Source organism: Anser brachyrhynchus (assembly GCF_964034855.1).
Source record: "Anser brachyrhynchus genome assembly, chromosome: W".
Classification (NCBI taxonomy): domain Eukaryota; kingdom Metazoa; phylum Chordata; class Aves; order Anseriformes; family Anatidae; genus Anser; species Anser brachyrhynchus.
In genome coordinates this window covers 1,243,462-1,258,239 of record NC_137704.1, presented here as the reverse complement: position 1 = coordinate 1,258,239, position 14,778 = coordinate 1,243,462, and the positions used below count along the sequence as shown (strand labels likewise).

At 44.6% G+C, this 14,778-nt stretch overlaps 1 protein-coding gene and 1 long non-coding RNA gene across 7 annotated transcripts in view; one reads left to right on the top strand and one right to left on the bottom strand.

The window, feature by feature from the left end:
- LOC308184674 overlaps nucleotides 1–14,778 on the top strand; it is a 169,368-nt gene that overhangs the window by 4,090 nt on the left and 150,500 nt on the right. The window lies entirely within an intron of this gene.
- Nucleotides 423–14,778, bottom strand: part of LOC308184666 (homer protein homolog 1-like) — a gene marked incomplete at its 5' end in the record, with an annotated part of 238,995 nt that continues 224,639 nt past the window's right edge. For all 3 annotated transcript variants that reach the window (XM_080571965.1, XM_080571966.1, XM_080571964.1), the window contains 2 exons: nucleotides 423–1,416; nucleotides 10,922–11,002. In XM_080571965.1, coding sequence (XP_080428091.1) covers nucleotides 1,228–1,416; nucleotides 10,922–11,002 — 270 coding nt within the window. In that variant the 3' untranslated portion in view covers nucleotides 423–1,227. The remainder of the gene's footprint in view (nucleotides 1,417–10,921; nucleotides 11,003–14,778) is intronic.

The following is a 14,778-nucleotide window of genomic DNA, read 5'->3' as shown; positions in this document are numbered from 1 at the left end:
TTATATAAAGAAAGGTGTTTTTGCCCAAAGTGTTAAAATTACATGAAAACAACTTAAAAACCTGTTCACTGAAGATAATTTAATTCCATTTCCTGTTTTTAAACATTTAATTAGCAATTCGGAATATTGCCTGGTGTAGTAACAATAAAGATGTGATATGAAGATTCATAAAAGAGTAAATGTCTCCATTTCAAATTGCTATGACAACAAAACTTCTAGAAACAGCTTTCTTGGCTGGGTAAGTTCAGTGTATGAGCAATCCCTTTCAATAGCTCTATGCCCTTAATGCAGTCTATAATAAACAGTGTTCCCCATAAGCCATTAGTCACAATACCAGAAATTCATGTGACATTCTGAAAAAGTCTCCTGCAGAACAGGTTAACAGTTAATTGAACATACATATTTGATATATGTACTGGCCATTTCTTGTTATTTGTGCATGTCAAATTCTCCTTTTTTTTTTTTTTTTCTGAGGGACTCACCTGATATCATTGGTTGGCTTCAAAACATAGTTAATTGGAAATATCGCATTGTAATTACATAGAATTCATATGAAAAAGTAAACCTTACATTGGTCAGTATTGTAGAACATCAGAGTAAGCTCCATAAAGAAATACAGTATTTCCAGTATATATATAAAACAACCAAACAAACAGAAACCCCAAAAGGAAGAACTTTATACAAGCAGTTATAGTAACTTTGTTTCAATTAAAGATGCAACTCTCACACCTGGGAAGAATAAATTAGTAATGGCACTGCTTCTCCACAGTGTAAAATATCCTGAGAAATTAAGAACAACAAAATACAGGGCCATCAGCACTAAGTTTTTGAACAAATTAAATATCTTGAATAAATAAAACAGCAGATAACCTATATTGTGTCTATTACAAAAAGAGGATGTAACCTGGGCCACTACTACTTCTTCCATCACTGAGAATTAGAAAAGGATTGCATTCAATTACTGTTAATATCTTTCAAGTATCTATGCCCAATAATGTACAAGGAGGTAATTTGTAATTCAAGTTTTTTTTTGTTGGTGGTGTTTTTTTCTTCAGCTAGCTTCAAGCTGAGTTCTAAATTTTACATTGAAGTATGACTCAAATTTAAAATAAGCCCTCTCAGAGAAGCATTTTAAAAGTTGCACAAAATTAGATGCAGAGCTCAAGACAGTCCTACAAAGAGAGACAGTGCATCTTTAAGCTGATTGGCACTGAAATCCCATTTTCTTTAGCTGCGTTCTATTAGCTTGGCCAAGTTATCTCGTAACTCGGTCAGTTCAAATATTTTTCCATCAAGATTTTCGAAAAGTGTCTTCAAGTTATTGTGAAAAGCTTCTTGCTCATTCTGACTTTTCTCCAGACGTTGCTCTAGATCAGAGAGCTGGCCTTCCAGGTCTTTGTTTCGAATTTCTACTTCCTTCAGAGAAAATACATAACATGTTAACGTGCAGTCTACAAACAGAAAGTAGTCTAAACTCCTGCTGATGTTCATGTGCTATTTCTGTTTTTTAAACAATTTGCGACTCTTTAAGGTTTCCGCAAAGCCAAAACCAGAACACAAATTGTTATTAGGATTGAACGTGTACTATTGTATCCTCCATTTTTTCAGTAATTTATATGAAGAACAAAAACCTTGAGACAGGGATAAAATTTAGTCAGTGAACAATGCATTTGATATACTTACTCAGGTAAATTATTACTTACGCGGTGGCGGGCCATTTAAATCAGTTGTAGCCACCATTATACAGTCACTCGCCCAGGCAATTGGTGATCCCCCCCTCTGCGAGGGATTGCAGCATGCAGGGGGTTTCCTGCTTCAAGGCCACTCAAGGCAGAAGAGAAAGCAGCCAGGACCCGGCAGCCTTCACGAGGGCAGCTGACAAGGCTTGAGCAGAGCCACAAGTGCCCCCCTCTGTTGTACAAAGGCAGTCCCTGGGGAGCGCAAGAAACCAGGAACGCAGGGACCAGGACGCGGTGGGTCAGTTTGTGCAGGTAGGGTGGGCGGAGTATCCCTCTCCACTCAGGAAACAGGCTGACCTATTGGCTGCCTCCCAGATGGCAAATCCAGCCGTGGTGTCCTCCAGACAGAAAGCTCTCGCCAAAAAGACTCTGGCAACCAAGACTAACTGCCTTTCCAATGATGCGGCTCTTCAGGTCTCCGGTTGTAGGGAGTGCCTGAGCCTGTTGCTACCAATGGAGAGTGGCAGAGATACTACCTGCATGAGGTGTGAGCAGGTGGAGGATCTGATCAGCCTGGTGGCAGAGATCAAGGAGGAGGTGGAGAGATTGAGGACCAACAGGGAGAGTGATCAGGATTTAGACTGGTGGAGTAACTCCCTGCCATGCCTGAGAGAAAGGCATCGGGGTGATACACCCCAAATAGTGGTGGACCCCCTTCCCTGTCACTGATGGGCAGAGGGAGGGAACCTAAGAGATGGAGAGGAATGAAAACAGGTCCCTGCTCAGTGTCACAGGCGAGCCCCCTCCGTACCCACCTTGCCTTCCCAGGTGCCCTTACACAATAGGTTTGAGGCTCTGGAGCTTGAGGGATGGGCTGGTGAGGATATGGGGGAAGGTCCACCCAGGAGGTTGTCTAGGGCAAGGAAGTCGACTCCACACCTCAAGACTTTCTCCATCAAGAAGGAAAGAAGGGTAATTGTTGTAGGTGACTCCCTTCTGAGGGGGACAGAGGGCCCCATCTCTTGGCCAGACTCTACCCATAGGGAGGTCTGCTGCCTCCCTGGGGCCCGGGTCAGAGAAGTTACCAGGAAACTTCCTGGCATGGTTTGCCCTTCTGAATATTATCCCTTAGTGATAGTTCAGGCTGGCAACAAAGAAGTTGCTGAGAGAAGCCTGAAGGCTATCAAAAGGGACTCCAGGGGACTGGGGCAGTTAGTGGATGGAGTGGGAGCACAGGTGGTGTTTTCCTCTATCCTTTCAGTGGCAGAGAGGGATAGTGAGCTGACCTGGAAAGCCCAGCTGATCAATACATGGCTGAGAGGCTGGTGCCATTGCAGGAATTTTGTTTTTTTTGATCATGGGGTGGTTTACTTGGCACCTGGCCTGATCACTGCAGATGGGTCCCACCTGTCTCAAAGGGGGAAAGGGATCCTAGCCCAGGAGCTGGCAGGGCTCACTGAGGGGGCTTTAAACTAGGTATGAAGGGAGATGGGGAGGATATGAGGCTCGATAGAGATGAGCCAGGGGGAGATGTCCCAGGGTTGGGGGTGAGGGCAGCGGTGCAACTGAAGTGCATCTACGCTAATGCATGCAGCATGGGCAACAAACAGGAAGAGTTGGAAGCCATTGTGTGGTAGGCAAACTACAAATTAGTTGCCATCACTGAAATGTGGTGGGACCACTCCCACGACTGGAGTGCTGCAATGGATGGCTATAAGCTCTTCAGAAGGGACAAGCAACAAAGGGGAGGTGGCATGGCTCTCTATATTAGAGAGTGTTTTGATGTTGTTGAGCTCAGGGCTGGAAATGATAAGGTCAAGTCCCTATGGGTAAGGATCAGGGGGATGGCCACCAAGGTGGACACCCTGGAGGGGTCTGTTATAGACCGCCAAACCAGGATGAGGAGACGGAAACCAGGATGAAGAGGTGTTCTACAAGCAGCTGGTGGAAGTCGCTCAGTCGCCAGTGCTTATTCTCATGGGGGACTTTAACTTCCCTGTTATATGCTGGAAATACAACACAGCCCCGAGGAAGCAGTCTAGGAGGTTCCTGGAGTGTGTGGAAGATAGCTTCCTGAATCAGCTGGTTAGTGAGACTACTGTGGGGGGGTGCCCCGCTAGACCTGCTTTTCACGAAAGGAGAAGGACTGGTGGGAGATGTGGTGGTCGGAAGCTGTCTTGGGCAGAGTGACCACAAAATGGTAGAGTTCTCTATTCTTGGTGAAGTCAGGAGGGGGGGGTCAGTATAACAGCTACCTTGGACTTCCGGAGGGCAGACTTTGAATTGTTCAGGACACCGGTAGGGAAGGTCCCTCAGGAGTCAGTCCTGAAGGGCAGAGGGGTCCAGGAAGTCTGGATGCTCCTCCAGACGGAAGTCTTAAAGGCGCAAGAGCAGGCTGCCTCTGTGTACCGTAAGATGAGCTGGCGGGGAAGAAGACCGCTGTGGCTGAACAGGGAACTTTTGCTAAGTCTCCGGGAGGAAAATAGAGTTTATGTCCAGTGGAAGAGGGGACATGCAACTCAGAGGGGATACAAGGAAGTTGACAGCATATGCAGAGAAAAAGTCAGGAAGGCCAAAGCCCAGCACGACCTCAACCTGGCCACTATGGTTAAGGATAATGAAAAATGCTTTTATAAATATATTAATGGCAAGAGGAGAGCCATGGTGAATCTCCATCCTTTACTGGGCGCAAGGGGGAACATGACTACTGAGGATAAGGAAAAGGCTGAGGTTCTCAATGCCTTCTGTACATCTGTCTTTACTAGTCAGACCAGTTATCCTTGGGGTACTCAGCCTCCTGACCTGGAAGTCTGGGACGGGGAGCAGAAGAAATCCCCCACGATTCAAGTGGAAACAGTTAGAGACCTGCTGCTCCACCTGGACTGTCACAAGTCCATGGGGCCAGATGGGATCCACCCGAGGGTACTGAGGGAGTTGGTGGATGTGATTGCTGAGCTGCTTTCCACCATCTATCAGCGGTCATGGTCAACCAGAGAGGTCCCGGATGACTGGAGACTTGCTGATGTGACGCGCATCTATAAGAAGGGTCGTAAGGAGGATCCGGGGAACTACAGGTCTGTCAGCCAGAAAAGGTGATGGAACAGGTCATCTTGAATGCAATCACGCAGCATATGCGGGACAACCAGGGGATCAGGCCCAGCCAGCATGGGTTCATGAAAGGCAAGTCCTGCCTGACCAGCCTCATCTCCTTCTATGACCGGGTGACCCGCCTGGTGGATGAGGGAAAGGCTGTTGACGTAGTCTACCTAAACTTCATCAAAGCCTTTGACGTGTTCTCCCATAGTATTCTCCTGTAGAAGCTGGAAGCCCATGGCTTGGACAGGTACACTCTTTGCTGGGTTAAAAACTGGCTGAATGGCTGGGTCCAGAGGGTAGTGTCCAGCATTATAGGACCTGGTGGTCACCAGTGCGGAAGAGCTCATTAAATAGGTTAAGATTTGAGGAATCCTGGGTTTCAGTGACCATACCCTGGTTGAGCTTGTGATCTCGAGGAACATGGGCCTGGCCAGAAGCAAATTCAGGACCCTAAACATCCGAAGAGCGAACTTCAAGCAGTTCAAAGAATTAGCGGATGAGATCCCATGGGACATGGTACTTAGAGGAGCTGATCAGGGCTGGCAACTCTCAGGCAGCTCTCAGGCAACTGGATATTTTCCTTAGAGCACAAGAGCTCTCCACTCCTATACGCAATAAATCAAGCAGGGAAGGTAGGAAACCGGCATGGATGAACAAAGATCTGCTGGTCAAACTTAGGCAAAAGAAGGAAATACACAGACGGTGGAAACAGAGACGTGACCTGGGAACAGAGCGAAATCCAGCTGCGACCGGTCACAAGTGGTGTTCCCCAGGGGTCAGTGTTGGGGCCCATACTCTTTAATATCATTATTGATGATTTGGATGAGGGAACTGAGTGCATCCTCAGTAAATTTTCAGATGACACCAAGTTGGGGAGAAGTGTCGATATGCCAGAGAAGGGTAGGAAGGCCCTGCAGAGGGACTTGGACAGGCTGGGTTGATAGGCAGAGGCCAATGGGATGAGGTTCAACATGGCTAAGTGCCAGGTCCTGCACTTTGGTCACAACAATCCCATGCAATGCTACAGGCTTGGGGCAGAGTGTCTGGAAAGCTGTGCAGAGGAAAAGGATCTGGGGGTGTTGGTCAACATTCGCCCGAACATGAATCGGCATTGTGCCCAGGTGGCCAAGAAGGCCAACGGCATCCTGGCTTGTATCAGAAATAGTGTAACCAGCAGGACCAGGGAGGCGATCTTCCCCCTGTACTCTGCTCTGGTGAGGCTGCACCTCAAGTACTATGTTCACTTTTGGGCCCCTCACTACAGGAAAGACATCAAGGCCCTGGAACATGTACAGAGAAGGGCTACAAAGCTGGTGAAGGGTCTGGTACACAAGTCCTATGAGGAGCGGCTGAGGGAACTGGGGTTATTTAGTCTGGAGAAGAGGAGGCTGAGGGGAGACCTTATTTGCTCTCTACAACTACCTGAAAGGTAGTTGTGGGGAGCTGGGGGTCGGCCTCTTCTCGCAGATAACTAGTGATAGGACAAGAAGGAATGGCCTCAAGTTGCACCAGGGGAGGTTTAGGTTGGAAATTAGGAGACATTTCTTCTCAGAAAGAGTAGTCAGGCATTGGAAGGGTTTGCTCAGGGAGGTGGTGGAGTCACCGTCCCTGGGGGTGTTTAAGGAGAAGTTGGATGTGGTGCTTAGAGACATGGTTTATTGACTGATATTGGTGGTAGGGGGATGGTTGGACCAGATGATCCTGGAGGTCTTTTCCAACCTTTATGATTCTATGTTTCTATCACTTCTATCATTGAGAAATATGCCACCTACTGAAAATAGCTTCTCAAAGGATTATTTAAGTTCAAACATCCCCATATTTAGACTTCATGAATTGCTCAAGGACATAGTCCCTGTTAAATGGTCTCATGCAGCAGCTCATCCAGAACACTGGTTTATGGATGGAGGATTACCGCCTTACTCCTTTCCCACATTATATGCCGTGTTGTACTGAAAATTAAGACTGAAATAAAAATTAGCAAGACTGATGTCAAGGTGAAATGAATTATAACATATTTAAATCATACAAGTGCAAGCTGAATATCTTGTCTCACTGCTCTGTGCCCTGGGGCACCTAACTGCAAGGTCCATGGCACAATAGAAAGCATCAGAGCTATTAGTGCTGTACAGACAAGCTGTTCCAATACAGTTGCTGGAAAGATGGAGCAGCAATGTTACACATAGCTCATGGGATCTGACCCCAAGCAAGCTCATCTCTCTCTCTCAAATTTTATGTGGAAGAGAAATCCCCAAACCGCTACAAGTAACAGCACAGAGTCACTCTGCCTCATGCCAAGCAGCTTGTGGGGAGCACTCCAGGCTGGGACCACCACCATCTCTGGCTTGTGTATGAATAGGAGGAGAGGTTGTAGCCTCATTTTTTTGCCTCGTGCAAACTGGGTGCCCTATCTTATATCAAATTATATAACATATAATATATATGTATATAATATATATGTATAACAATGATGTGGCTCTGGAATAGCAAATTTTTCTTTGTCTCATTTGTTGCATGTCTCAAATTCATGCAGAATTTCATAATTTCAGCTATGAAAACCCCTTTCAAAGGCAGCACTGGGACAGTGTACTTAGTACACCATACATCCTGAGCAGTCATATTCTGGAAAAGTGCATGGTTAATTAGCATTTATGTACACTAACATTTTTTAAACACTGTTTACCTTTACAGCAGCTTTGTGTCACAAAGCTTTAACAGCTCCTCTGAGTTTTTACAACCGCTTGTTTTGCACACAGCCATAGGGAGAGCTGCTTGGCATCCTGCAGCAGTCCTTCCTCCCAGCACAAGTGACTCCTCTTTCTGCCCTCCCACACTCCCACTGTTTTTATTATTAGCCTTCTGTCTCCCTTGAAGCTAACAAGTATATTCATGTTTACACTGGAGTGATCTCTGTGAATCATAAGAAACAACCTGACCCATATGTAATATGTATTTGAGAAGTCAAGAGTAATAGGAAAAAAAAGGAAGCTTTGTGTCAAAACCCATTGCCTAAAACATATTTCCATCTGCGATGGGCATGATTGCTTTGTCAATTGGCTGTTGCACCTCTAGGCAGAGGAAGAATGGGGCAATGTGGCCAGTGCTCAACATCATCTCCCAGCTCCATTGGGTGAGAGAGCTATGGGACCCCCAGAGGCAGTGCAGGTGGAGAAGGCAGAGCAAATTGTAAAGGAGAAGACGACGACAGGGGAATTGTAAAGGAGAGCTCAGGGCCACAACCCTCATGAGTGGTGATAGGGCTGGGGTGCAGACCTCATCTCCTCAGAACTGGAATACCTCACTTCTTGTTTGTAAATGGACAAATATTACAGAGTTTTGGCCACCAGTCTTGAACAGCACAGCTGAGAACAAAAATTAGCCCTTGCTGCCAGAATTAAGAGAATAATTATTTTAATCTGTTTAACAGTGAATAACATAGTTGCCAAATGACTAAAGGAAACTAACTGAAAAAGAGTATTTGTAGAAACAATATAAATTAAAATGCATGCATGCTAACGTAAAGATTAGCTACTTCACAGTTGCTATAATAAACAAGCTAGCTGATTATAACTCAATCCATAATTGCTGTAGGCTCTCCTTCATTGGGCCTACTCTGTCCTCCAAACCAAGTATTGATAAGTACTAAACTGTGTAATGACTGCATGGATTCAAGACCCTCTGAGGCTGAGTGACTGTGTATAGGACAAAAAAAAAAAAAAAGGGAATTCAGGGCCCTCTCAGCTCTGCAGGAATGACACAGTCCTTTCTGTAGCTCACACAAAAGTGGTTGCTCACACTTTCTGCTTCTCCTGTCACTGTTCCTCTTCTACTCACCAAACTCATGTGCTCTAGGAAGTCTCCTTGCCACTGCTCTTAATCCAGATAAATTAATTTCTGTAACTAGGGAAGCCAGTGATGAAAGGGATCACTTTGGAACAAATGCATGGATATGTATATGGTTTTATTTCACAACATGGACACCAGCTGGGTCTGAAGAGCAGCCTGCTGGCCTGTATCTAGCCCTGAACATCTTCCAGGTCCTCCTCAAATGCTCTTAAATTTAGGAATTGTTCTGCTGTGAGCTGTTAGGGCAGGAGCACCCAGGTAAAAAACAAAACAAAACAAAACAAAACAAATGCTTTAGATTAGATGTAGGAACTTCTATCCATATCCAGCATAAAGCATTTCCCTCTAACCCCCTCCATTGCTAGTCCTTGCCCTGTATCTCCTCAAACCAAGTGTTCCTTTCTTTTGTTTAAACTTCCAGCTTGCGTATGTAGTAATTTTTATTCCATGCTTGACATCTCTTTCCTTATCCATATACATTTAGCTTCCCAAACATTTTCTCAGATATACTTTCTCCATACTTCCTCCTGTTTTATTTTTCCTAATCTGCGCTTAACATATTTAATGACTTATGGGAAGTAGAACTAACTGAAATATGCCAGGAGCAGTTGCTTTTAATTTCTGGAAAATGCTACTTCCCAAATTTTACATTTGATCTTTACACATATTTACCCTAAATTAGTATTAGTGATTTTTCAAAATAGCATTGTATTAGAAGTTCATGTCCATCTCATGTGCAGTTTCTTATTGTAAGTCGGTCTACCTCAAAACTCTTGCTTATTGATTGGAAGAAGTGAAGAGGTATCCATGTAATATAATTGATTCCCCTAGTTGTGTCATTTCACTTTATTTGCAATTAATCTCATCTGACAATAATCTGACTCTTCTGATACATTCAGGCCCTTTACAAGGTTTATTTTATACTGTTTTTTCAAGCTCTTCTTACAGTGGGCATAATCACTTTTCATCTATTGTTTTCATTTAGAAAAGAAATTATTAACAAGTTATGTTTATTGTTTGCACTGTAATAATCTCTTGTGGAATTCAGAGCAAGGATCAGAATAAAATATTCAAACCATACAAAACAGCTATATTTAGGAATCAGCCATATAGTAATAAAGATATCCTGATTTACAGTGAGAGTCACACTGATCATGATTCATTGATATGTCTTCTCAACATTGTTAATGAAATTATTAAGTGTCAAGGGCCCTGAGAAAATTTTTGAGTTTCTCAATTTCCTTTTCAGCTGAAAGCTCCCATGCTTAGTCTAAAGCCAACAACAATTTTTGGAATAGTGGAACAGGCAAGCTCAGATGTACTCAAAATCTTTAAAGAAGCACCATAATAACATACTTTTTACAAATAATTTGATGTAAGAATGGGGAACAAATAATAAACTTACTTTGATCTTACGTGGTTTATTCTGTAGGTTAAAATGAGATTCAAGGAAGTTCCAATTCATATAATGCATTTCAAAGAATACCTGCTTAGTGATTTTTAAGCTGGGGATAGCCTGACAAGGCTTGCTTTTAGGGTGATTTAGGTTGAGATGCAGAACAGTGAGGGTGACTTTTCAGCACTTTGTATTTGGAACTATTTAATGCCTCAGTTTCCAGTCTTATCTAAACTCTGAAGTCTGAATTAAGAGTTTAAACCTATCTAAGCATTGGGGCAGCCTCATTCAGAAGGCTGGTGCTTCCCAAGGCAGGATTGTCTGTGCTGGCTGGTCAGTAGCTCAGACATAGCAAGGGAGGGTATATACAAAATAAAAAAAAAAAAAAAAGAAAAAAAAACACACAATAAAACCACAGTGATTCTAAATAATTCCAAGAAAATGTCAGATTCTGTTTTTAAAGTCTGTACTACACAAGAATGCTTTAACTTTTACTTTATCAGAGAATGTTTAGAAGCTGAATACAGACTCATCCCAACATGATGATATAGAACCTGACAGTTCAATGGCACACAAGACCTATGAGAAGATACTGCTGTGAAAATGGGACCATAACTGTCCAGAATATGTATCGATGAAGGACATCTGCTAGCCCCGGAGTACTCTGTGGAGTTCTAGATGAAATCTGGGTCATTTCCCTCAGGAAAAAAATAACATCTTACAGCAGGCGGAAATTGTGGTACAAATTCCCAAGGAGCATCCTGACCCTCCACTTTGCCATGCAATCTAACCTACATATTTATCTATCCGTTTCAATAAATATATAGCACAAGGTGCTGATGTGAACTACTTACTTGAAGATAATTTTGACATTCTACCTAAATTAAGATGATGCACTGTAACTCACCTGTAACTTTTGAGTCAAAGAATCCCTCTGTGCCTGGAGCTCTCTGGCACTGTCAATTTCTTGTTTCAGTCTTTCTATTTCCTGAGGGAGAAGAAAAAACTCTTTAGCAACACATTATCTGGCTCAGACTCAGTGCAGGTAAGCTGGCTGCTGCTGCTTCTCTCAGAGCAAGCCACTGCAATAAAATGAAAACTGGCAATTGGCTACTGCACATCATAGTACATGAATTTTAAGCTCTGCTACCAATATTCTTGAATCACAGTCCCAAAACAGCATTTCCATTGTGAATAAACAATACAGATAAGTATTTTCTTTGTTATAAAAGTCCAAGCATCTTTCCAATACAAAAGATCTGAAATATTTTTTTTTCTCCTGGAAAATTAAGGGTCCTTGTAATTAGAGAAACAGTCTTATACTTTAAGTTCTATTTTAATCCAGCCTTCTTCATTTTTTTTTTCAAGATAAAAATACAACGCTCATCTGTGAGCTGCTTATTATGCCACTAGCAGCAGGGCTGAGCATCAGAAATTACCTGATTTGACCACTGATTTTTGAAAAAGGGATTCAAAAAGAAATATATCTTTAATTTACCAAGAGTACAGTAATAAGGTATAAAAATAGCATTATATATAAAATAAAGAATGGAAGAGAAATATTTTCTTAGATTACTTTCAAGAGTTAATGAAACTAAAAGGTATCAAACTTAAAGCTAATAAATACTTTTTCCCAGAAGGGCATATTTACCTCCCAGAAATCCTTTTGGAAAGGATTTCTTTGCATCTTCATAATTCAAAAGAGGATGGGACCAAAACAGGAAATATTACCAATGTGAAGCTAATCTCTTAAGTGTGTGGGAGTTTGGAAAAGGTGTTCTTCCATTTCCTGCCACTGTACCCCCAAGAACTGGATTTCCTGTGGTCCCTTGACCTTACTCCGTTTAATAGCAAAACCAGTTTTCAGAAGGATTTGGATTATTTTCTTCCCTTTCTCAAAAACTTCTTCTGCTGTGTTGCCCCACATGAGGATGTCATCAATGTACTGCAGGTGTTAAGGAGTTCCCCCTTGTTCCAGTGCAGACTGGATCACTCCATGGCAAATGGTAGGGCTGTGTTTCCACCCCTGGGGCAGTCGATTCCAGGTATATTGGATGCCCCTCCAAGTGAAAGCAAACTGTGGCCTGCATGCTGCTGCCAAAGGGATGGAGAAAAATGCATTAGCAAAATCGATTGTGGCATGCCACTTGGCTGCCTTTGACTCTAGTTCGTACTGAAGTTCTAGCATGTCCGACACTGCAGCTCTCAGCGGTGGCGTGACTTCGTTCAGGCCGCGATAGTCCACCATTAGCCTCCACTCGCCATTAGACTTTTGCACTGGCCATATAGGACTATTAAAGGGTGAGCGAGTCTTGCGGGTCACTCCTTGACTCTCTAGCCGATGAACCAGCTCATGGATGGGAATCAGGGAGTCTCGGTTGGTGCAATATTGCCTTCGGTGCACCGTTGTGGTAGCGATTGGTACCTGCTGTTCTTCAACCCTTAGCAATCCCACAACAGAAGGGTCTTCTGAGAGACCAGGCAGGGTAGACAGCTGCCTAATCTTCTCTGTGCTCAAAGCAGCTATGCCAAAAGCCCACCGGTACCCTTTTGGATCCTTGAAGTACCCTCTCTTGAGGTAGTCTGTGCCAAGGATGCATGGAGCCTCCAGGCCAGTCACAATGGGGTGCTTTTGCCACTCATTCACAGTTAGACTCACCTCAGCTTCCAATACAGTTAATTGTTGGGATCCCCCTGTCACTCCAGAGATACAGATGAGTTCTGTCCCTTGGTGGCCTGATGGCATTAAGGTACATTGTGCGCCAGTGTCCACTAGAGCTTTGTATTCTTGTGGTTCCGATATGCCAGGCCATCGGATCCACACAGTCCAATAAATCCGGTTATCCCTCTCCTCTACCTGGCCAGAGGCAGGGCCCCTCTAGTCCTGGTTGGAGTGTCTGCCACTTAATTCTTGCAAATGAGAAGCAGAGGTCCCTTCATCAGGGTTAAGAATAACATCAGCCCTTCTACTGCCTCTGGGGAACTGCCCAACAGAAACTGGAGCAGCATTTTTCTTAGGAGCCCCTCTTCTTGCTGCTGTATTTCCTTTCAGTTCACGTACCCAAGCAGCTAGGGTTGAAGTAGGTACACCATCCCATTTCCTCATATCTTCCCCGTGGTCACACAGATAAAACCACAAGGTGCCACATGGTGTATGTCTTGCGTACTCTCTCTTTCGAGCATGAAAATACTGATTCTTAGTGGCTGAAATATCACTCCATCTGGGTGAGGAGGGAGATGCTTTTTCTATGAGGTCGTGAAGCCTTTGGAACAGTCTCTCCACAGCCGAGACACAGGCCCGTACTGGAACAGAGAGATTGTCTTCATATTTTTGAAGCTGGTTGGACACAGCATCCACTGTTGGTCCCATCCCCTCAGTCCAATTAAATATTGCCAGCATACCGGCATGTGATGATGGTGCACTCTGCACAAACTTATGCCACATGGATGTTGTGCACTGGACTTCATCGGGATCTTGAGGTGTCTGGGCATTGTCCAAATCACTATAAACCATCTCCAGCACAGCTAATTCCCGCAAATGCTGGAGACCTTTATCCATGGTGGCCCACTTGCCTACTTGATATACAATATCTTCCTTATGGGGACACCTTTCTTTCACAGCTGCCAGGAGTCGCCTCCAGAGGCTGAGAACCTGTGTCCCTCTCCCAATTACTGTGTCAATGACCCTTTCTCTAGAGAGGGATCCCAGCTGCTTGGCTTCATTGCCTTCTAATTGTTGGCTATTGGCCCCAGTGTCCCAGCATCAAAGCAGCCAGGTGAGTATGTGTTCACCTGGGTGTCGACCATAATCCTTTCGTATTTCTCGCAACTCACTCAGGGATAGGGATCGAGTGGTTTCTGATTCCTTTATGATTTCCATCTCTTCTTCCTGATATTTTTGTGATGGCTCTTCTTTAGAGGTGCCTGCCTTTTCCCCTTCTCCCTCCTTCTTAGGAAAGGCTTCTTCCATTACTAAATGAGCTGACTTCCGTTTCCATTGTTTTCTCTTGATTATGGGGGCAACTGATACCATAGTTGGTTGATCCTCTGGGTCAGTCACAGCATGTGTTACCTGGTCATCAGATTCAGAGACCTCCTCCCTCCCTTGAGGGTCTTGGGTGGTGTTAAATAGTGTTTGATAGGGAGGCGATAGTGTTTGAGGGAGGCGACCTAGAAGTTCAGGAGGGATGGAGACAGGTCCCTGCTCGACCTTTCAGGCAACACCCCCCCCTACCGGCCCCACCTTCCCAGGTGCCCTTATGTAATAGATTTGAGGCCCTGGAGCTTGAGAGACCGGTGGGTGAGGACGAGGTAGAAAGTCTATCCAGGAGGATGCCTAGGGCGAGGAAGCCGACTCCACGCCTCAAGTCTGCCTCCACCAAGAGAGACAGAAGGGTGATCGTAGTAGGCGACTCCCTTCTCAGGGGAACAGAGGGCCCTGTTTGTCGACCTGACCCTACCCGTAGGGAAGTCTGCTGCCTCCCTGGGGCCAGGGTCAGGGATGTTGCCAGGAAGCTTCCCAACCTGGTTTGCCCCTCTGACTACTACCCTCTTTTGATAGTCCAGGCTGGCAGTGATGATATTGATGAGAGAAGCCTGAAGGCTATCAAATGGGACTTTAGGGGACTGGGACGGTTAGTGGATGGAGCGGGAGTACAGGTGGTGTTTTCATCTCTTCCTGCAGTAGCAGGGAGGGGTACCGAGAGGACACGGAAAGCCCACCTGATTAACACGTGGCTCAGAGGCTGGTTCCAACACAGAAAT